Genomic DNA, 21,928 nt, shown 5'->3' on the forward strand with positions numbered 1-21,928 from the left:
GTAGCCATCATTATTAACCAGTGTGCAAAGCATCTACAACATTTACTTACTCCATTTCTTTCTCCTCCTCCCTCCAAACCTTGCAGGGCCTCTACTTTGCTTCTCTTTGACCCTGAACAAACCTCCCTAACAACCTTCTGTCCCATATATCCCAGCCAGTCACTCTAAGCCTTGCGTTAGCCCTCATCTCTTTGATCTTCATTCTCATCTCTCTCCCTTTCCTTCTTTCTCATTTTCTTCCTGACCCTTTTCCTCTCTCTGTCCCAGACTCTTTGCTCTACTTTTTGGAGTCTTAAGGCTCAGGTTTGCTGTATGGCTAGAGACAAATGAACAAGTCATTTAACTGCTGGGTCTCGGTTTTCACATCTGAAAAATGGGAACAATAATATCTACTTTACAGGATTGCTCTGTGGAGTAGATAATAAAATGTAAGTGCTATGTAAATTGTACAGGGCCTTACAAAGGTCAGATACTGGCACCTCTCATTTCTATTCCCTTTCATTCTACTCTCTTTCAAGTCCCAGCCCCTTTGTGGAACTAAAACTTCTTCCGATGGAAAATTAGGACATAACTCCAATCGGAGTGCAGATTTTCTGGTTCTTCCCGCCTTCCCCGCCTAAACGAACCAATCAGAGCTACAGGAGAGTGTCTCACGCTTCACTTGGAGACCACCCCCTACAATGGAGCTTGCGCTTTTCTCCGTCTCTGCAGCCGTTCTGTTTTCGCTTCACATACCAGCTTCTCCGCCTTGGAAGTGGGGTCCTTCTTCTTTGTCTCAACTCCCCAAATCTTGCCATAGCAAGGGTTGAACGGCGAGGACCGGAAGTGTGCGCAGCAGCGGCGGGTCCCCAGGCATCGACACCGGAAGTAGCAAGTGCTGCTGAATTGCGCGCGCTGCGCTATGGCGGCGATCCCCCCAGACTCCTGGCAGCCGCCCAATGTGTACTTGGAGACCAGGTGAGAGGGGTCGGGCCTCGGGGCTGGGCTGGCGGTGGCGACGCGGACCCCCGGCTTTGCCGCGGGGCTGGGTTCCGGGTACGCTCCCCCGGGAGGCCGGCCTCCACGTGGAGAAGCGTAGAGCGGCGGCCGTAAGGGCAGCTTGAGCGCTGAGTGGGGACCGCCACCTCCCGCGTCCGAGCTCCACGCTGGGTCTCCCTGAGACCTCAGCGACAGCGGCCTGGTTGCCCTCCTCCCACCCGGTGGTTCATTCATTCATTCATTCAACTAGCGTGTGTTGAGGTTACAAGCCAGCGACGTTGGATCTGGAATCAGGTTAGAGGTGCCTATGGGGCGCCTGGGTGGCTCAGTCGGTTGAGTGTCGGACTTCGGCTCAGGTCATGATCTCACAGTTCTTGCGTTCGAGCCCCGCATCAGGCTCTGTGCTGACAGCGCAGAGCCTGTAACCTACTTCAGAATCTGTGTCTCCCTCTCTCTCTGCCCCTCTGCGTGTGTGCACTCTCTCTCAAAAGTAAATAAACATTTAAAAAAAAAAAAAGGTGCCTAAGACACACACCAGTTTTGAATTTCAGAGTTGCGGTCATCTAGGTGGGGCTTGTTTATACAGCTGTTATAGTAACTACTAATGTTGTAAGCAGTTTAGTTGCATTAAACTATTAGAAAGGCACAGGAAGAGACACATTTCCCCCAGTATCAAAGAGTGCTATAACTGAGCACTAACTAGCGAGTGCCATGCCCCTGACATATAGCATCTCATATAGTTTAATCCACTTAATACCCACATGGGTATTATTCCACCTTCTCTCCAGTTTTAGCAGGAGAAATGCCAGAATTTACAGATGAAATGATTTGACCAGACTCATACAGCAAGTAAGTCGGGAAACCTCATTTGGAGCCTGGTCCGGCTGCCTCACATGCTAGGTTCTTTAGCTCCATTCATTCCACTGCCTCTTTGGAAAAAGTCCAAAGTGATCTTAAGAAGGTAGTACAAATAACCTAAGTAACTTCTTATTTCTACAACACTGTAAAATTAAAGCATGGTAGCCTGACATTCAAGATTATTATTTTTTTCATCTGGCCTTTGCCTTCCCTCTCTGGCTGCATCTTCTGCCATTCCCACATCAGTAGCCAAGGACCAGTTACTTTTTTTCTATTTTCTGCGCTTGCTCGTGCTGTTTCCCCCCGGAGCACGGTTCTCAGATGCTGCTTTTGCTCCCTGGTCATCTTCCCCGCCACCAAAATCCTACTTCAGGCCCCAACTTGAAAGCAATTTCTGAATTCACCTGTTCACGTTTTTTTAAGTTACAAAATAAATCAAAATTTAAATCCAAGCAGTGTAAAAGTAGATAGAGTAAGTGAAAGCCACCTCTTCCTGTAAAAACAGTAAATAGTTTGTTGGATGGCCTTCCACATCTTTCTCTGCGAACATCTAAACATCTCTTTTGTGTTGTTTCTTTTATCTTTTTGTTGTTGTTTTCTTATTTTGAAAGAAGGAGACAGCAAGTGAGGGAGGGACAGAGAGAGGGAGAGACAGAATCCCAAGCAGGCTCTGTGCTGTCAGCGTAGAACCTGACGTGGGGCTTGAACTCACAGACTGAGATCATGACCTGAGCCAAGATCAGGAGTCAGAGGCTTAACCGACTGAGCCAGATGCCCGTCTCTTTTATGTTGTTTCTTAAAAACAAAATCATGTGATCATACTGTATATATGTTGTATATATGTTTTTTTCTGTAATTTGCTTCTGTTTCACTTGCTAATACAGCTGCCCATAGTGTGGATATTTTGTATTTTAGTCACTTCTTTGAAGGACACTTAAGTTGCCTCTTGTTTTTTGTTATGACAAATACTGGCATGAATATCCTTCCACATACCGTGTCCTTTAGCAGCACGTTTGTGAGTTTTGTTATAGAATACTTAGAAGTTGAAATTGCTCTCAAAAGGTATGTTGATTTCATAACTGTATAGGTATTTCCCGATTGCCATTCCAAAAAGTTATTCCCTGTATTTAAAAAATATGCACCAGAATATAAGCTCCATGAGGGAAAAAACTGCCTAGAACCATGCCTTGCACAGAGTAGGTGTCGATCCCTGCTGAATTGTTAGTAGGGGATGAATTGCTGGTAGAAAGGCTTTTTTTTAGAGAGCTATGTTCTAGCATATACCACATATATATATTTATAGAGTGCTTATGCTGTGCTTGGCACTGGCTATCCAAACTATACATAGTTGCCTCAATTTTCACATTCTTGGAGCTTAAGATCTAGGTGAGTGATGGAGTAGAGGAGAGGGGAAGGCACCTAAGTCTTTTACTTTTTTCTTGAGCAGTACCTGGGGGGCGGGGGGAGGTAGAGGGGAAGGGCTCATCCCATTTGATAGGTATAGAGATGTGAAGTAATCAGGTTTTGCATTTGTTGCACCCTCTCTTAAATACACACAAACTGTACCTTTTTTTCCCATTAAAATTTTTATGAATAGGTAATTATTTACATGGTTCAAAAATACAAAAGTTTAAAAAAAAATACTCATTAAAAACCATCCTGTTTCCCATTTGTCAAGTTTCTACTCCTACCCAGAAACTTATGCATGTTTAAATAAATACAAATTCCTGATATAATAATACCTTCTTTTTAAAAAATGACAAATTAAGTATTAAGTGAAATTTTTTTCCAAATTGAGGGTTGGTTATACTGGTTTCCCATGATCAGTGACTTTTTTTTTTTTTTTAATATATAAGGCTAGTTTGAATTTTTAGTTGTCCACAGTTATTTTGTTTACAAAAAGTACCAGAAGTTCCTATGTGTTTTACTCAAAGAAGATACCTGTGTTTTTATTATTTACATTGTGATGTTTTCCTTTGCTGAGCATGAGATCTGATGTTTATTACAATTTCATGACTTACATAAGTTTGAAAATAAAGAGTCCTGGATCAGTCCCATAATATTCCTGTTTGCTGTGACCTTGTTCTTGACTAGAACTCTACTGTCCTCCCCCTCCTGCAGCATGGGAATCATTGTGCTGGAGTTGTACTGGAAGCATGCTCCAAAGACCTGTAAGAATTTTGCAGAGTTGGCACGTCGAGGTTACTACAATGGCACCAAATTCCACAGAATCATCAAAGACTTCATGATCCAGGGAGGTGACCCAACGGGGACAGGTATAGTTAAGCCGACGTTAGTTGTTTGTTTTTTTAATTTTAGAGCAAGCAGGGGAGAGGGGCAGAAGGAGAGAGAGAATCTTTTTTTTCTTTTTTAATGTTTATTTATTTTTGAGAGAGAGAAAGAGACAGAGTGTGAGCAGGGGAGGCTCGGGGACAGAGAGATACATAATCCAAAGCAGGCTCCAGGCCCCTAACTGTCAGCACAGAGCCCGACGCAGGGCTTGAACTCACAAACCGTGCGATCATGACCTGAGCTAAAGGTGGATGCTCAACTGAGCCACCCAGGTGACTGAGAGAGATTCTTAAGTAGGCTCCATGCTCAATGTGGAGCCCAATGTGGGACTCGATCCCACGACCCTGGGGATCCTGTGACCCTCAGGGATCATGACCTGAGCTGAAATCAAGAGTCCGACACTCAACTGACTGAGCCACCCAGGCGCCCCAAGCCAACATTAGTTGAATTCAGTGAAATAGGGCAGGCTGAGAGAGGAGCATGTGTGGAGGGAAAAATCAAGAATTTGGTTTTGGTTTTAGACATTACATTTGAAATAGTTGTCAGGTCTTCATTTAGAGGTGTTGAATAAGTGAAGGGATAGGAGTATGGAGTTCATGGAGAGATCTGGGATGGAGGTATGAATTTGGGAGTTACTGTCATTTAGATGGGATTTATTAGTGAAATTGGTGCATGCTAACGTGAGTTTCAAGGCCCCTTGCTTCTCAGTCTGCATTTTCTCTCTGCTAATTTCTGCTCCTGCTTTTTTTGCCTTTAAATAAGTTCGATAACCTTTGTGCCAGTCTTTTCTTAATCTTGTTCTTCTTTGTCATTTTCAGTTGTTCTCTATCTATCCTTTATAACCAGAGGTATTCAATGTTGTTAATGTATATGGACACATTTAAAAATACAGAAGATATAGGAAACTAGACAAAAGAACACGAAGATCATTTATACATATACTTCTTAAAGATTTCTTTTTTTCTTTTTTTCTTTTTTCAAGTTTATTTATTTATTTTGAGAGAGCACAGGTGAGAGAGCACAGGAGAGGCAGAGAGAGATGGAGAGAGAATCCCAGGCAGGTTCCCCACTGTTAATGCAGAGCCTGATGTGGGGCTTGAACTCACGAACCATGAGATCAAGACTTGAACTGAAACCAAGAGTCAGATGCTTAACTGACAGAACCAGCCAGGTGCCCCCTTCCTAAAGATTTCTAGCCACTATTAATTATTCCCACAATATCCACTTCTCAGAAACAATTGATGTTAACTGTTGGTGGACATTATTCTAGAAATCTTTCTTTTCAGATACCTAGTTAAAAGGATGGATGAATGGATGGATCACTAGCTAAATAGAGATGATTTCAAGACAATAGACTATGTCATGCATGTTATTGTTTTTAAAACAAAAAAAACCATTTAATTTTGTATATACTTAACAAAAATTGATTTCCTGTTATGAAAGGTGAGGCAGTCAGTACTTAAATTTCTACCCATTCCTGTTGTTTAGAAAAAAACTCAGTTTTGCCTGCATTCTGTGATGGGAAAAACCTAGTTCTTTCCTCCTGTGTTTTTCTCCTGCATGTCTCCCTTACTGCTAACACAGATCACTTCACTTCTGACACAAATGTATTTAGGTTTATCACCCCCCCCCCCCGCCTCGCCCGACAAGCAATTCTATGACACCAAGTGAGTGTCTTAGATTAACTCAGTTCCCACAAGTTAAGGCCCAGTCCCCACAAGATTGCCCCTCTTCCCCTGGCCCCCCTTTAGTCACAAGCCTAGGTTCCAATAACCCCCTCCTTGGGGTCCCTTAATTTGCCAGAGCAGCTCACAGAACTCATGAAGACGTTTACCAGTTTATTAAAGGACATGATGAAGAATACAGATGAACAGCCAGATGAAGAGATGGACAGGGTGAGGTCTGGGAGGGTCCCCAGGGCAGGAGCTTCTGTTCCTGTGGAATTAGGGTACGTCACCATCCAGGGATGTGTTTGCCCACCTGGAATCTCTCTGAACCCTATAGTATTGGGATTTTATGGAGGCTTCTTCATGTAGACATGACCAATCATTATCTCCACTTCAGCCCCTCTCCCTTCTCTGAAGAAGCAGGGGTAGGGGGATGGGAGGCTGAAAATTCCATGCTTCTAGTCATGGCTTGGTCTTTCTGGGGACCAGTCACCATCCAGGAGTCCACCTGCCTCATTAGAACAAAAGATGCTCCTAATGCTCTTATCACTTAGGAATTTCAAAGGGTTTTAAAAGCCCAATTTCAAGGACAGGTCAAAGACCAAATGTTAGAACAAGAGCTGCCCCTAATATTTTTATCATGTAGGAAATTACAAGAGTTTTAGGAGCTCTGTGCCTGGAACTGGGGACAGAGATATATACACATCTATATCTCTTCTGTTACCTCACACCTACACTCCTCCCTCCCTTGCTCTCAATTTTTGTCATTAGTTTTTTTTTCATCAGGGCACATTTTCCATTCAGTGCCTGATTCCCTCAGCTACAGTATGGGTTCTACATTTCAGAGGGTTCAGTGTTTACTCCTAGGCTTTTCTGTTCACAAGGGCTGGAGGGCAGAATTTCCTGCTGAGTGGTTTGTATTGCAGGCGCTGGAGGGTGTTACATTTTTTTAAACTCCATCATGTTAGAATTTGAAAAAGACCGTGACTGGGTATTCTGTTTTTGGGCCACGCTCATTCCCTCAGATTTTTTTAGACAGGTCTGTTCTGTTGACTTCTGGTTGTAAACATGGCTTTGGAGAATATGGAGGCCAGATTTACTCCTTCCTTCAGCTCTGGAGAAGTGTTTTGATTTGTATTTGTGAATATTTTCTCTGTCACTTGCTCTGATTTCCTAGTTCCGGAAACTAGTTATTCTTTGTTTTATGACCTTTGCTTTTCACATATGTTACATTACTTTTATTTTTAAATTTTTATATGTTTATTTAGTTATTAAGAATCTTTTTTTTTTTAATGTTTATTCATTTTTGAGAGGGGGAGATAGGGAGGGGGACAGAGGATCCAAAGCAGCCTCTGCGCTGACAGCAGTGAGCCCAGTGTGGGGCTCAAACTCATGAACTGTGAGATCAGGACCTGAGCTGAAGTCAGATGCTCAACTGAATAGGCCACCCAGGCTCCCCTATTTATTTTGAGAGAGCGAGAGCGTGAGCACATGGGAGCATGCGTGCAGGGGAGGGGCAGAGAGAGGGAGAGAGAGAATCTCAAGCAGGCTCCACACTTAGCGCGGAGCCAGAAGCGAGGCTCAATCCCATGACTGTGAGATTATGACCTGAGCTGAAATCAAGAGTCAGATCCTTAACCGATTGAGCCACCCAGGTGCCCCTATTAGATTTCTTTTGAGTGTGTGAGATGATGTCTTTCTGTTTTGTCTTGCATCCACTGAGATAATCTTAGACCTTTACTCTGTGCCTTATTCAACTTGTGGTCATGTCTGTTCTGTCCTTTACTGCTCTGATTGATTTATTAGCACTGTATTGGTGTTATTGGGCTCTCAATCTGTTTCCATAGCTCTGCAGTCATTTCACTTATTTTGTTGATTTATTATCTTGTCTTTGAGCTTTTGTTTTATTGGATTCTTATTTCTATTGAAGCATCTGTAGCTTGAGACAGCTGCGGAGAAGCCCTTGGACTATGTTTTCTCCCAGACTGAGTTCCTGAGGTGTTTTTTCTCTCTCTTTTTTTTTTAATTTTTTTTTAAGTGTTTATTTAATTTTTGAGAGAGAGAGAGACAGCGTGTGAATGGGGGAGAGGCAGAGAGAGGGAGACACAGAATCTGAAGCAGACTCCAGGCTTCGAGCTGTCAGTATAGAGCCCGACACGGGGCTCAAACTCACAAACTGTGAGATCATGACCTGAGCCGAAGTCTGACGCCCAACCGACTGAGCCACCCAGGCGCCCCATGAGGTGTTTTTTTCTCTTACAACCCTTCCTTTCTTTCTCTCCTTCCATTTGTTGTACTACGTTTGCATAGTTTCTGTGCCACTTCTTTTCATCTTATCTATGCTTAATGTATGTCGGCACTGATGCTGTTTGTACTTTTTATTTGTTCAGATACAGTACAAGTGGATCCTCTTTGTCATTGTCCTTCCCATTCCAGATGCTAGGTTGCTTTCTCTCCATTCTATTCTGGCCTGATGAGGTAGTGGGAGAGCTAATGCTGAGTGAGCACCTTACGTGAGGGCCAGCCTCTGTTCTGTTTCCCCAGCCTCTAGTAAAGCCCTCTCCCTGCAGACCTCTCCCCCAACCCTGGACTCTGGGTAGTCCCCTGAGAACAGCTGTAGTGGAGGAGAAGGATCCTCCTGCCCTTTTTCATTCATAGCTGGGTCTCCATAACAGGAGAAATTGATAGAAAAGCATACAGATTTGTTTGTTCTAAGTTTTGATGACACCGGAGCCTTGATAAAGAATTGAAGACCCATGGGCTCAGTTGGTTGAGTGTTTGGCTTGATTATTTCGGCTCAGGTCATGACCTCAGGGTCATGGGATTGAGCCCTACATTGGGTTCCATGCTGAACATGGAGCCTGCTTAAGATTCTCTCTCTCCTGGGGAGCCTGAGTGGCTCAGTCAGTTAAGCTTCCGACTTCGGCTCAGGTCGTGATCTCACGGTTCATGGGTTCGAACCCCGCATCAGGCTATGTGCTGACAGCTCAGCTCCTGGAGCCTGCTTCAGATTCTGTGTCTCCCTCTCTCTCTGCCTTTCCCCTGTTCATGCTCTCTGTCTGTCTCTCAAAAATAAATAAATGAAAAAAAAAAAAGATTCTCTCCCTCCTTCTCCACCTCCCTCCCTCCCTTTGCCCCTCTCCCCTGCTTGTGCTCGCTCTCACTTTCTCTAAAAAAAAATGACCTGAAGAAACGGTTATACTTGAGTGTTTTTGTGCTAGGTTTGACAGTGTTGTGCTAGGGTGGTTTCATTGTTTGAGTGTTCTGTGCTTAGAGTGGAAACTTGTGAGAAAACATGCTAGGACGAAAGGGGTCTGAACTGAATGTAGTAAACATCAAGGCTTGTTCGTTCAGCTTCCTCTTGGGGTCCTTCTGTCTTAGAAGTGGGATGTTCTTTTCCCCAGGTATAGTGAGGGCACCTTTCACATGAGGGTCTTAGGACCTACTCCAAGGGAACGTCACAGTGTCCTTCTTGTACCTGATGTCTCTCAGATTCCTTCAATTTGAAATATTCAGTGTGCCCAAGTGCCATATTTTGGGGTAGCTTGTCCTGAACCCCAGCATGGCCCGGTGCCCCCCCCGCTCCCCCAAGGCGGCCGTGGCTGGTGGCCTGCCATGCCGCTGCTGAGCCCCTGTGGTATGCACAGGCTTCTGTCTTCAGGGACTTCTCTTCAGTTTTTTTAGGGTTGCTCACCCACTTCTTCTGTTGGCTTCTCAAAATTGGAGGCTATTTGTAAGAATTCTCTGGGTTCCACACTCTCTTTCCTGCTTACTACTTTTAGGGAGTACAGGCAGAAGAATCTCTCTTTCCTTGGCTTACTCTTCTCAGCATTTTTGTACTAAGTTTCTTTCCTTTTTCTTTGGTTGATGCTGGTGAATTTGGGGCTTGGAAAAAAGTGGAATTTTTTTTGTTTGTTTCATCAGGTATGGAGGGAGTCTAAGCCTGCGTCACTCCTCTTTCTTTATCTGAAAGTGTCCTGTCAGCACTTTGCTGTACTTTCCTGTCTTCTTCCTCTCTCTTGTTATGAGATAAAATTTTAATTCATAACGCCAGTGAACTGAGAGAGTCCATGATAAATGTACAAGAATTGGAAGTGACTCAGATGTGAGTTGTTCATGTCAGAGCTTCCCTATATTTCTGTAATTGCTTTGCAGTCCTTCATAATGTCACATTTCCATGATGCAATTTTAATGAAATGGAATCACTCAAAAGATTTCCAAGTAATTGCCTCCAGCCTCAAGTGTAATGAATGATTGAGCTGGTAGGTCTGTGGTAGAAGGCAAACAAGGTGAGGCCCTCCTGGGTCACTAATATGAACTGCTAGCTGATTAGGCGACATGTTTTTTGCTAAATATCTCAGGTGAACAGCATGACGCATCCTGGGCTCTTCAGCAAGTCGATGTACTATTTCTGTCCCTCCCTGTTCCTTGGTCTGGCTACTCTGGAACTATCCTTTCCACAGTCTTTCTTAAGCACCTTTGCCAGGTGTTTTCTCAATTCAGATACCTTTGAATTCCTGCTGCGTTTATTTATTAAGTTTTATTCATTTATTTTGAGAGAGAGAGCATAAGTTGGGGAGGGGCAGGGAGAGAGGGAGAGAGAGAATCCCAAGCAAGCTCTGCATCATCAGTGCAGAGTCCGATGCGGGGCTCAAACCCACGATCGGTGAGATCATGGCCTGAGCTGAACTCAAGAGTCGGACGTTTAACCCACCGAGCCACCCCGGCACCCCACTTGCATCATTTTAAACTATTTTTCCTCTTTAAAATTTCTCTTGTTGTAATAACTATGCCGGCTTTTTCCTTAGCTGTCTTTTTTATCTGCTTCTACTAACTTCTTCCCTTCCTCTCCTCCCTGTAAGACGTGGCATCCTGTCAGGCTCTTCCTCTCGCTCTTCACGCTCTGCAGTTAGCCTCGCGTGCTCACCAGCTGGCGTGATCGTGGTGATTAATTGCATGCTGATTACGCTGCACATCGCCCTCCCTCTGACTCCTCATCTCCTCTTGGTAGCCCCAGGAACACCTGAAATTTAACTGTGGAACGGCCAGCTCATTGTTAATTGTATTCATTTGGTGAATATCTGCTCAGAGTCTGCTGGGTATCCTGTGCTGTTCCAAGTCCTGTGAAGAGACTTAAGCAGTGGAAGCCGAGGCATTTTCTTTTACTTACAGCTCTCCCTCCTCTGCCAGGAAGACAAGATGGTTCTTACAACAAACAACAACAGAGGCGTTCCTGGGCGGCTTCGTCGGTTAAGTGTCTGACTTTTGATTTTGGCTCAGGTCGCGATTCCAGGGTCGTGGGATAAAGCCTTGTGTTGGGCTCTGCGTTGAGCATGGAACCTGCTTAGGATTCTCTCTCTCCCTCTGCCCTTCCATCTGCTCTCATTCTCTCTCTCAATCTTAAAAAGGAAAAGAAAAGAAAAGAAACATCTATAAGGTAATATAATATGCAAATTTATGGTGGTACACTCTGGGTTATATATATGACATAGGTTGGAATAATTCATAATAAGAGAAAAAGTACAGTGGAGTGGAATTAGCATGGATGGAGGCATATTGTGAGGTGGGCCTTGAAAGAAATGTAGACTTTTAACTCTTAGGAGGACAGGGAAAGGCATTCTAGATTTAGGAAGAAGAATGAGTAGAGTAGAGGCACAAGTGACAGAGACGTGTTGAGTGTGAAGGAGAGCGCAGCACCCCAGATGTTGTGTCTCACATGCTGGACCGGCCACCTCTCCATGTCCAGGACAAATATGTACAATGTGATCTCTGAGGTCCTTGAACTGCATGTTTAGGGGACAGTTAAGGAGCTGTTAGGGACAGAGTGCACTGAGTAGTTAGAGATAGCATGGTGGATAAGATCAGACCAGTTCACGGAGACTCCCAGACAGGAGTTCAGATTTGATCTAATATTATTCTGGAACTATTTTGGGACTCTTGAGTCTGGGATAAGAAAAGTAAGTGAGGAAATTTAATTCAGCCATGGTAGATGGCAAGGTCATGGAGTGTGGGATGAACAGGGTCGTAGAGCCTGGTGGGCTTGGGGTTGAATCTTGGCTTCACTTGAACTTACTAAATGTAGACGAGTTGTGTAAGCTCGTTGAGTCGTCTTATCTATACATGCAGAGTGTGGTTGTGTTCACCTCATGGAGTTGTTGTGAGTCGTAAATGAGCCGATGTTTGTAAAATGGTGAGTACAGTCTTGACCCAAAATAGGAGCTTTAAAAAATGTTATTCTTTATTTTGATTGTTAACTTACTTAACAAACATCTTTTGGACCTCCTGCCATATTCCAGGCATGTTCTACGAGCTGGGGATACAATAGTAAATTAAGGAAGCCCTGGTGAAGTTCTCATTCTAGTGGGAGAGACAGTGAACAACTAAGTACATAATACACTATCACCATCATGACAAATGATGTGCAGAAAATGCTGTAGTAAGGGGGTAGAGCAGGAATTCTCAGCCTTGGCACTGTTGACGTTTGGGGCTGGGTAATTCTTTGCTTAGAGGACTGTCTGTGCATTGTAGGCTCTTCAGCTGCATCTCTGACCTCTCCCTGCTAGAAGCTAGTAGACCCTTCAGTGTGACAACCAAAAATGTCTCTACACATTGTCTGATGTCCCTAATGGGGAAATTCACCCTCAGTTGAGAACCACAGGAGTCACGGAGGTGTTATTTTGGATAGCGGGATTAGGGAAGACCTCATTGGTAAGATGCATTTGAGCAGAGCTCTGAATGAAGTGAAGTAGTGAGCCTGAGACTGTCAGGGGCAAGGACACCACAGAGGGAATAGCGATCAGAGGCCTTAGACCAGAGGATGCTTGGCAAGAAATAGCACAGACCAAGTGGCTAGGGCAGGTGAGTGGGGGGAAGAGTGACAGAAGATGACTTTGGAAGGTAGCAGGACACCAGGTCATGGAGTCTCATAAGTGGTGAAGACTTTGGATTTTGTCCTAAGCGTGATAAAATGTCACCAGAGGATTTGGAGCAGAGGACTGCCATGATGAGGCTTGTTTTAAAAGGGTCCCCCTGACTTCCATGTGGAGAACCAGCTGGCTTGGAAAAGAGGAGACAAGGCTAGAAGCAAGGAGACCAATTGGAAGCTTGTGACGTTTATCAAAGCTAGAGTTTTTTGTATTTGGCCTAGGGTGATAGTGGTTCTGTCGGTTCTGATCCTCTGGGAAGCAGATGCTAAGACAGAGTTAGACATTCAAGAGCTTGATTGGAGTAACGCCTGTGAAAGTTAAAGGGGCAAGAGAGCAGTGGTTGGAAGGGGAGGTCTTCACACATCAGTGCAGGTCTAACATATAAAAAAGGACAGGGGGCAGAGGAGAAGGAGCCAGTAGGGGAAGGGGAGGAGTCACCACCAGTAAGGTGGGATTTTTAGAAGGGTGACATCAACTGTCAGATGCTGCTCACAGAGCAAGCAAGGTGAGGCCTGAGGATTGGCCATTGGATTTAATGACGTGATGGTCACTGATGACCTTGGCAAGAGCCATTGTAATGGAACGGTCAGGGCACAAGTCTGATTGGAGCGCATTTAGAGGCAGGAGAGGAAGCCAAGACACCAAGTGTTGCCAGCTTTTTTGAGGAGTTTTTCTGTGAAGGGGTGCAGAGGAATAGGGATACTTGGAGCGTTATGTTTAATTTTTAAGACCTTTTTTTTCCTTTTTTTCTTTTTTCTTTTTCTTTCTTTTTTTTTTTTTTTTTTTTTTGCTGATAAGCCTGGTCTACTAGAAAGAAAAAAATGGTACAGCAGAGGGAGGAATTGTAGTTGCAAAGTTCCATAACGGTGAATGGGCTCGATTAGGTACATGGTGGTGGGATAGTCACAAGAACGGTTTATTAATGAGGGAAGAAGGAAGGGAAATGGGTGGAGATGTGGGAAGGGGAGTGGATTTGGTGGTGAGAGCACGTGAAAGTTCTCTGCCTTTTTTGTCATTGAAATAAGCAGAGTTACACTCAGAGCAAGGAGCAGTGAGGGAGTGGTGGAGGTTTGCCGATTGAGGAACTGCAAAAACCCATGCAGTCTGACTCCTAAGGTGAAGTATTAATCACTACCTACAGTTGCCTCTCACCGGAAAATGCCCAGGTTGTCTCCGTTAAAGATAGCTCAGGGGCGCCTGGGTGGCTCAGTCAGTTAAGCGTCCAACTTCGGCTCAGGTCATGATCTCACAGTCTGTGAGTTCGAGCCCTGCATCAGGCTCTGTGCTGACAGCTCAGAGTCTGGAGCCTGCTTCGGATTCTATGTCTCCCTCTCTCTCTGCCCCTCCCCTGCTCGTGCTCTGTCTCTCTGTGTCTCAAAATAAATAAAAACATAAAAAAAAAAAAAAAAGATAGCTCATCATCGCTGATAATACAGTGTTTGCTCCATGCTTTACACTGCGTGGTTTCTGTGCACGATCTTACTTAGTTCCTGTAACAGTCCTACGAGACAGATGTACTTCTACTATTCCATTTTTCAGACAAGGAAACTGAGGCTTTGAGAGGGTAAATATCTTCCTTAAGGCTACACGGCCAGTTGGTGGTGGAGTTGGAATGGAAATCTGGATCTCTCTGGCCCCAGAGGCAAGTGAGGAAGACAGGACTCCTAAGACCCTCAAAGCTTCTTGGAGAGATGTAGCATTGTTTCCCACGTTAGATCTGGTATCTGGCATTTGCCCTGGTAATCCAACAGCAGCCGCAGCTCCACCTGTTAGTTCCCTCTTTGGAAGACTCTGTTACTAACAGCGATTGTATCAATTTGGAATGCTTTTGGCTGCACATAACAGAAAACTCAACTGCACCGGCTTAAACAAAGAGAGCTTTTGTTTTTCTCGCATAAGAAAATGTCTGAAGGTAAGCAGTTGTAGGCCTTGGTTCAGCTGCCCAACAGAGTTGTCAAGGACCCAAACTTACTATATCTTTCCATTCCATCATTGTTAGTTTATTGGCCTTGGATCTCAGACTTGTCTTATGGCTGCAAGATGGCTGCTGCTGCTCCTGACATCACCTCTGCTTTCAAAAAAGGGAGATGGGGAAAGAGCTATGGGTGAAAGACAAAGGAGCGTGTTTTTCCGTTTTTATCAGGAAAGTTCTAGCTTTCCCAGAAACTCTACTCAGCAGGCTTCTGTTTGTAAGTCCGAACCAGATCATCTGACTACCCCTAGCTGCAAAAGGCACTGGTCAGTACCTGCCTCTCTTGTCCCTGAGGTTGAACTAGGCCATGGAGAAGGGGTTAGAGAAAGAGTTAGAAATGCTCAGAGAACAGCTAACCTGCTGTTAGATGCTCTCTTGCCAGAAAAGAGGTTTTGATGGGTTTGGTCAGTCGCCTTCTGGTGTCAGGTGCCCCAGGCAGAGCTTTCACATAGGGCCTCTTCATGGGTCACCTGTACTGCTTTGGGACTGGTCCCAAAAGGGGCTGTGGCATGGGAACGATGGGGTAAGCACCAAGTATGGTCATCTTTGAAACCACCGTGTCTTAGATGCCGCTCCAGTTCATCGTGGGAGTTTTCTGCCAGGCAGTGAGCAAGAAGAGACATCGGAGGGGTCTTGGGGAGAAGGAAATATTTTTTTTTTTTTAATTTTTTTTTTTCCAACATTTTTTATTTATTTTTGGGACAGAGAGAGACAGAGCATGAACGGGGGAGGGGCAGAGAGAGAGGGAGACACAGAATCGGAAACAGGCTCCAGGCTCCGAGCCATCAGCCCAGAGCCTGACGCGGGGCTCGAACTCACGGACCGCGAGATCGTGACCTGGCTGAAGTCGGACGCCCAACCGACTGCGCCACCCAGGCGCCCCAGGAAATATTTTTTTAAAGCAGAAGATCATAAAGAAAAAGATTGAGGGATTTCAACTGCGAAAAATTCTGTGCAGCAGAAGACCCCATTAAAAGAGTGATAAAATTTCGTCCACCGGAAGAAAGTATTTGCAAAAGCATTAACTGACCAAGGATTAGTATCCAAAATATTAATCCTAATAATATACAAATCATATATGTATATATATGAATTATATATATTATATATATGAATTATATACATATTTTTATATATATGAATGTCAAACCACTTAGTAGATAAGTGGCTGTTCACAGAGGAGGAAAGCTAAATAGCCAGTAATTGTGGCGTTATGCACACCTTCAAGGAAATGCAGATTAAACCCCAAGAGATCAGACACCTCTCAGACTGAGGAATGTTAGAAAGTCTGCCTAAAGCACCTAGAGCAGTAAGAGTGAGCACTGTGGGTGGGAGTGCACATTGGGGCCACTTCTGGCAAGCTGTTGGAAGAAATCTGGTAATGGTAATGGAAATCTGGTAATACTCAAAACCGTGACCCTGCCTGCCCATGAGGTGTTGTCCCTAAGAGCTCCCGCACTTGTCTGAGAGAGGCGTAAGAATGATTACTGCAGCATGGTTTACAACAGCAGAAACAGGAGAAGGATCCCAGACACCCATCGACATGAGGAAAGGTAAGATTGGTGTTACAATCGCACAGTTGGAACGAATACTACAGAGAGCCGCATGGAACAAAATGGATAAATATGGCGAACAAAGAAAAGCTAATTGCAGAAGAATACATAGAGTATAATACCATTTATATAAACCGAAAAATATGCACAGCAGCAATGCATTTTTTTAGGGTGCATACTTAGGTAGTAAAAAGGAGAAAGCACGGAAGGGACAGACTCCTGGCCAGCATAATGGCTACCTGAGAGGAAAACGTGATTCTTTGAAGTAGTTGTTAGCTGGCGGGGAGGTGGGTGCAGAGGGCAGGGAGTGTGTGTGCATGGTGTCTTTGACTGGATTGACCACACTCTTCCTGAGCGAGGGTGCAGTTTGTCTCATTATTCCTTGTCTCTTTTGTACATCTGAGATATTAAATACCTTGAATAAATGTTGAAGAGAAGGGACAGAAGAGTAAAAGAGCGTCCAGAATACAGAGTTTACAAAACAGATCAGTGCCTGTCGCCATTGTATCTGTACTAGACTCGGCACACAGCAAAGTTTTGACTGCAAAGCTTCCAGATTGTCAGCTTTATAAGTGATCGTTGGCATCTGGGTACCCTGCTCTGCACTGGAAAACTCTTTAATCGTGGCTGTCCCCCTACCGTCTCTCCCCTATTCCACATGCCCAAAGGAATGTTTTGATTGGAATTCTTTGTCTTTCTGACATTTTGTTGCAAACCCTACTGGGTTGAATTAGATTATGAAAAGATAACATATTGTGTGTAAATGGTGCTGTGGAGCCCCACACTAGTTGCAACTGGTCAGACTATGCCTGGTGAGTACAGAGGGCCCCCCGTGCTCTTTCCTCTCCTCTCCTTCTAATGACTTAACCCCCGGGCTTCATGTGTGACTCTTGACTGGCCCATCCCTTAACCCTCTTGTTCTTGGTGCCATTTATGTGATGGCTTTCGGTTCCTAGAGGGCAGGGGCCCTGAGGTTTCATCCTGGAAGCCCCCGGCTTGCAGGGATCCCACTTCCAAGGCCCAGCCTGCGACGAACAGCCCGCTACTGAACTTCGCCCTCCGTTTGCTCACTCAAGCCCTGGATTTAGGGCTTGACCACAGTTTGCGCCCATGGCCCTCTCTTTCATAGTCAGCCCTAGCACTAACCACCCCCTCTGCCCCCAGCCTCAGGTAGGAACCTTGACTCTGTAGTCTGAGATAATATATTGGTTACATGATTGCTCTTGAGAAGTAAACTGACAGGTTGGAATTTTTGGAACACATTTTTATAAAGTTTGGTATTTGGGTACTTTCCCAGAAGCATAGGTAGCCTGGGCCGGGTGGGAGGTTTCCCTGAGTCTGTTAGGATTCACTCCCATTCTTCTTTGCGTGAGAAGTGTTTTCTTCCAGCACCGGGGGCTATGGCAGGCTGTCTGTGGTGGAACATTCTAAGTACTGCAAGGGATTTTCACCATGGAAACACCTTAGCTGGCCCCTGGGGCCTGGGAGGAACATGGTGCGTTAACATCCTACTTTCATCGCAGGCTGTAAGAGGAGGTGAGCTCCCTGTGTCTGGGCTGTTTTCTGGCTGCCAGGCAAGCAGAGTAAGCTGATGAACCCAATGTTCACTTTGTTCCAGGCTGTTTTGTCTTCGTTGGTCAACTTGGAGAAACCAGAGTAATTCAGCAAGTCATATTTTTTTGCTAAATAGTTGATTAGGCGAGTTGCCTCCTATTAGGACATTTTTTTTCCTTTGGGAACACCATATTTATTGTATCATTTTGCTCTAAGAACAGAACCTGGGTGCCAGCGCCACACTCTCGTGGACATAATATAAATAGCATAAGGTGGTGATGTTGCTAGCAAAGCGTTCCTAATCTCACGTCTCTTCATAGTCTCCTTAGTGATGCACGACCTCTCCTCTCCACGGACTCTGCCTGCTGTGATATTCCTTTCTGCCACATTGCCACTTTCCACTCTGTTTTCCTTAAGCTGGAGATCTTTGACTTAAATGAATGTTACTTTCCTTCATCTAGGTTCAGGACGGCGAGTAGCTCTTTAAGTCTTGTCCCATCTCTGGTCCATTAAACACGGCTGCCTACAGTTCTGAGTTGGTAGGCCACAGAGGCCCGTCGAAGCTCAGCAGGGAGGAATGTTGGTTGATCAGCAATGTCTGTGATGGGCACCGGGTTAAGGCTTGGGGCGCTCCTGTCTAAAATACTCATAAAAAAGTTAAAAATTAAGAAATCTCTTAATCCATCAAATTATAAATGGTAGTTAAACTGTAGATAGTTAGGTTATAGGGGACTTTAATGTCCTATTGATAATGTTCTATGCTTTCTGCATATTTGACAGTGAATACGTATTACTTTAATAACCAGGAAAAAACACTCTTGGTGTTATTTTGAAAAGAAACCTCTTACCTGAATGAAACCAGTGATCCGAATGTGCTATGTCTGTGCTTGATCCTGCTGCTGGGCTACGTAGTTGCAGTATACTTAGCAGGGGCCAGGTGTGCTCACTGCTCTTTCCTTTTGTATACTCCGAAGAATCTTTTGACCCTGAACCATAATTCTTGCCGTGAGGTAGAGCGTGGGACTAGCTGACTGGCTTCTTGTCTTCTAATCTGGCAGGTCGAGGTGGTGCATCTATCTACGGCAAGCAGTTTGAAGATGAACTTCATCCAGACTTGAAATTCACGGGTAAGTAAAGAGTCTGGCCGGACTGGGTAGGAAGAGGGAGAGGACTTTAAAAGCTTGCCCTTGGCTGTGATCCAGGGCGCATGCCTGACACCGTGGCGTGGTGCCATGCCACTGCCCAGCTACGGCGCCACAAAGAGCCGTGGTGGATTAGAGAAGATGACGCCTCTCTCAGGGTCCTGAGCAATTCACAGTGCTGGCCTGAGTGTTCTAGCCTCTAATTGTTGAATGTTGCGGTCATAAACTGGGAGTTATATTTATATACTATGTGTCTGTAGTTCTGCACTATAACTAAAGTCTGCTTTCCTCAGAGAAGGAGGAGACCTTGCTGGGATTTGGAGGGGAATCAGGAACATGGCCCAGCAGTTGGTGGGGATCATCATGGATAGAGAAGCCGGGGAGTAGGCGAAGACCAGGAAGATGAGGTTGTTGGGGTAGTGCAGTGATGGCCTTTGGTGCAAAGGCGGAGAGCCTGCCCTGAGGGCAAGATTGTTTGGGTCATGTGGTTGAGGACAGAGGCCAGAACAAAGTCTGGGATGGTGTAACACGCTCCAGGCTGGAGCTTTGGGGGTTATTCATACTCTTTCCTCCTTTTTCCCACCAGGGGCCGGAATTCTCGCAATGGCCAATGCGGGGCCAGACACCAACGGCAGCCAATTTTTTGTGACCCTAGCCCCTACCCAGTGGCTTGATGGCAAACACACCATTTTCGGCCGTGTGTGCCAGGGTATAGGAATGGTGAATCGAGTAGGAATGGTGGAAACGAACTCCCAGGACCGCCCTGTGGATGATGTGAAGATCATTAAGGCATACCCTTCTGGGTAGGCTTGCTGCTTTCTTGGGCACACTCAGGTCCTCTGAGATGGCCTCGGTGAACCAGCTTCCAGATGACCTAGAATGACACATACTTAAACTTCATTTTGGCCTTGCAAATCACAGAGCTAAGGAGACCTAGGGTCTTGGGTGAGTTAGAGATGGAAGTATATTTTTATTTTCTTTTATTTAAATAATTTTTCTAAATTTTATTTTAGAGAGAGAGAGAGCACGCTCACAAGTGCGGGAGAGGGGCAGAGGGAGGGAGAGAGAGAGAATCCCAGGCAAGGTCCACACTCAGCGCAGAGCCCAACGTAGGGCTCGATACAATGAACCTGGGATTGTGACCTGAGCCAAAATCAAGATCTGGACGCTCAACCACTGAGCCACCCAGGCGCCCCGGAAGTAGATTTTAATAGGATGCTTCTTTTCTCTTCCCCCGGTGCCTCTGTTGACAGAGCATTCACAGAAATGCTCATAAGTAGTCATTCACAGGGAACTGCCTATTGCCAATGAGCCCCTCCTTGGTTGTGTCTGTTCTGATACACTTGGAACAAACTGCAGCCGGCTCTGTCATTTCGTGGTGCCTAACCAAACTTCTTCCTGCAGAGATTTATATTCTGGCCTACACCGCAGTCTTCGGTGGCTGACAGCCACAGAATTCAAAACCAAGTAGTGTCTATCAGCCTTCTTAACTCCATGCGCACCCTATTTCAGTCTCCTACATTTGTTCTTCCAGGGAATGTATGCATCTCTATATATATTTTCCCTCTCAAAACCAGAACATCAACACTGCTGTTTCTGACACTTAGACATCCCACGCAAAGCCACGTTGGATTTTTGCCAAATGAAAAATGCATCCAACAATCAAGTTTCTAAGAAGGTGTCAAGTGGGGAATGATAATGTGTAATAATCGAGAAAGGAATTTATTAAAAGCAAACAGAAACACTGACCATTTTTTCCCCAGGAAGGAGTAGAACTCTGTAGTGAGCATAAGGGTAGACTATGAATTCTCCTTAAAAAGCAGTATTGTCATGAAGGAGAGGCACCACTTAAGTTTTTTTTAACCTAGGACTAGAGAAACTGGATAAGGGATTTTACATGTTTTTTAAATCTTTCTGATTTTTTTTAATGGGGGGTGGTAACAGAAAGGAAGTCGCCATCTATGTAATACATAGAAACTTCCAAAATAAAGTGCCACTGATGGTTGAAATTGCTTCTGGGCTCTGATTTTAAAGACTGTATGAAGTTTTAACAGCCATTTTAACCTGTGAACCATCTCAAGTAGGATTGTAGGGCTCATCTTCAACATTTCACATTTTAGGTTTGTGGGTCTCCAGTGGACTTCTATTCAAGAGCAGGGCAGACTTTAAAAAGGCAGTATCTAAGAAAGAATTTAAGTGATATCCACTGGCATTTCTGAGTGAGGGGGAATTGTGTAGATTAGCCAGGTGGATGTGCTGAGAGACCTAAAGCATCCCTTGAACTTGTGGGAAACCCACCTTTATGTTGTTACGGACCCAGAGGTGGTATGTAGTGTGGCTTCCTTAAATTGGCAGCTCCTTGATTGAAGAGGGGATTGTAGCTTTAATCTTCTTCCTTGTCATTCCATAAATTTTGGAAATGATGGGTTACTTTAGGGAATGACCAAAAAGTTGTATTCCTCAAGCCTTCCCCACCTTCAGCCTCTTTCTCCATGCTTCTCTTTCTTTCCTCTCAACAACAAAAAAGCAAAACCCAACAACAAACTATGTAAATGACTTTATTAACTTTTCAGAGATGGTGTTGGGCAAAGTACTGTTCTAGACTCTGGGGAAGTAGAAACTTCTTTTGCCCTGAACTGGGCAGACATCATTGGACCCACCTCTAAGAGCAAAGAATAAGACATCCATCCACTTACCTCCCCGAATTATAATCCTGAGAATGCCCATTTTCACCCAGGTCGTGGGAGTGGTGGAAATGTACCATCACTGCTCAGAGAAGGGAAGAAGGGCCTGAGTACAGTGCACTTGGCATGCTTTACGATACACAAGAATAACCGGGAGCCTGCTAGAAAGCAAGTCGGGATTCAGCATCTGTCCAGAGAGTCTGTATTTCTATCCAGCTCCCAGGAGATGGTGACTGCTGGTCCAGACATCACACTTTGAGTAGTGACATCCCAGAGGTCACGTTTGTCCAACCTGACAGTGG

At 44.8% G+C, this 21,928-nt stretch overlaps 1 protein-coding gene across 1 annotated transcript; it reads left to right on the forward strand.

Annotated features, from left to right (window-relative positions):
- Window positions 1-617: 617 nt before the first annotated feature.
- PPIL1 (peptidylprolyl isomerase like 1) lies at window positions 618-20,631 on the forward strand. The gene is made up of 4 exons (XM_049653366.1): window positions 618-957; window positions 3,958-4,112; window positions 18,859-18,927; window positions 19,529-20,631. The coding sequence occupies exons 1-4, from the start codon at window positions 902-904 to the stop codon at window positions 19,747-19,749; spliced, it is 501 nt and encodes a 166-aa protein (XP_049509323.1). The 5' UTR covers window positions 618-901; the 3' UTR covers window positions 19,750-20,631.
- The last annotated feature ends 1,297 nt before the right edge of the window (window positions 20,632-21,928 follow it).

Source organism: Panthera uncia (assembly GCF_023721935.1).
Source record: "Panthera uncia isolate 11264 chromosome B2 unlocalized genomic scaffold, Puncia_PCG_1.0 HiC_scaffold_24, whole genome shotgun sequence".
Classification (NCBI taxonomy): domain Eukaryota; kingdom Metazoa; phylum Chordata; class Mammalia; order Carnivora; family Felidae; genus Panthera; species Panthera uncia.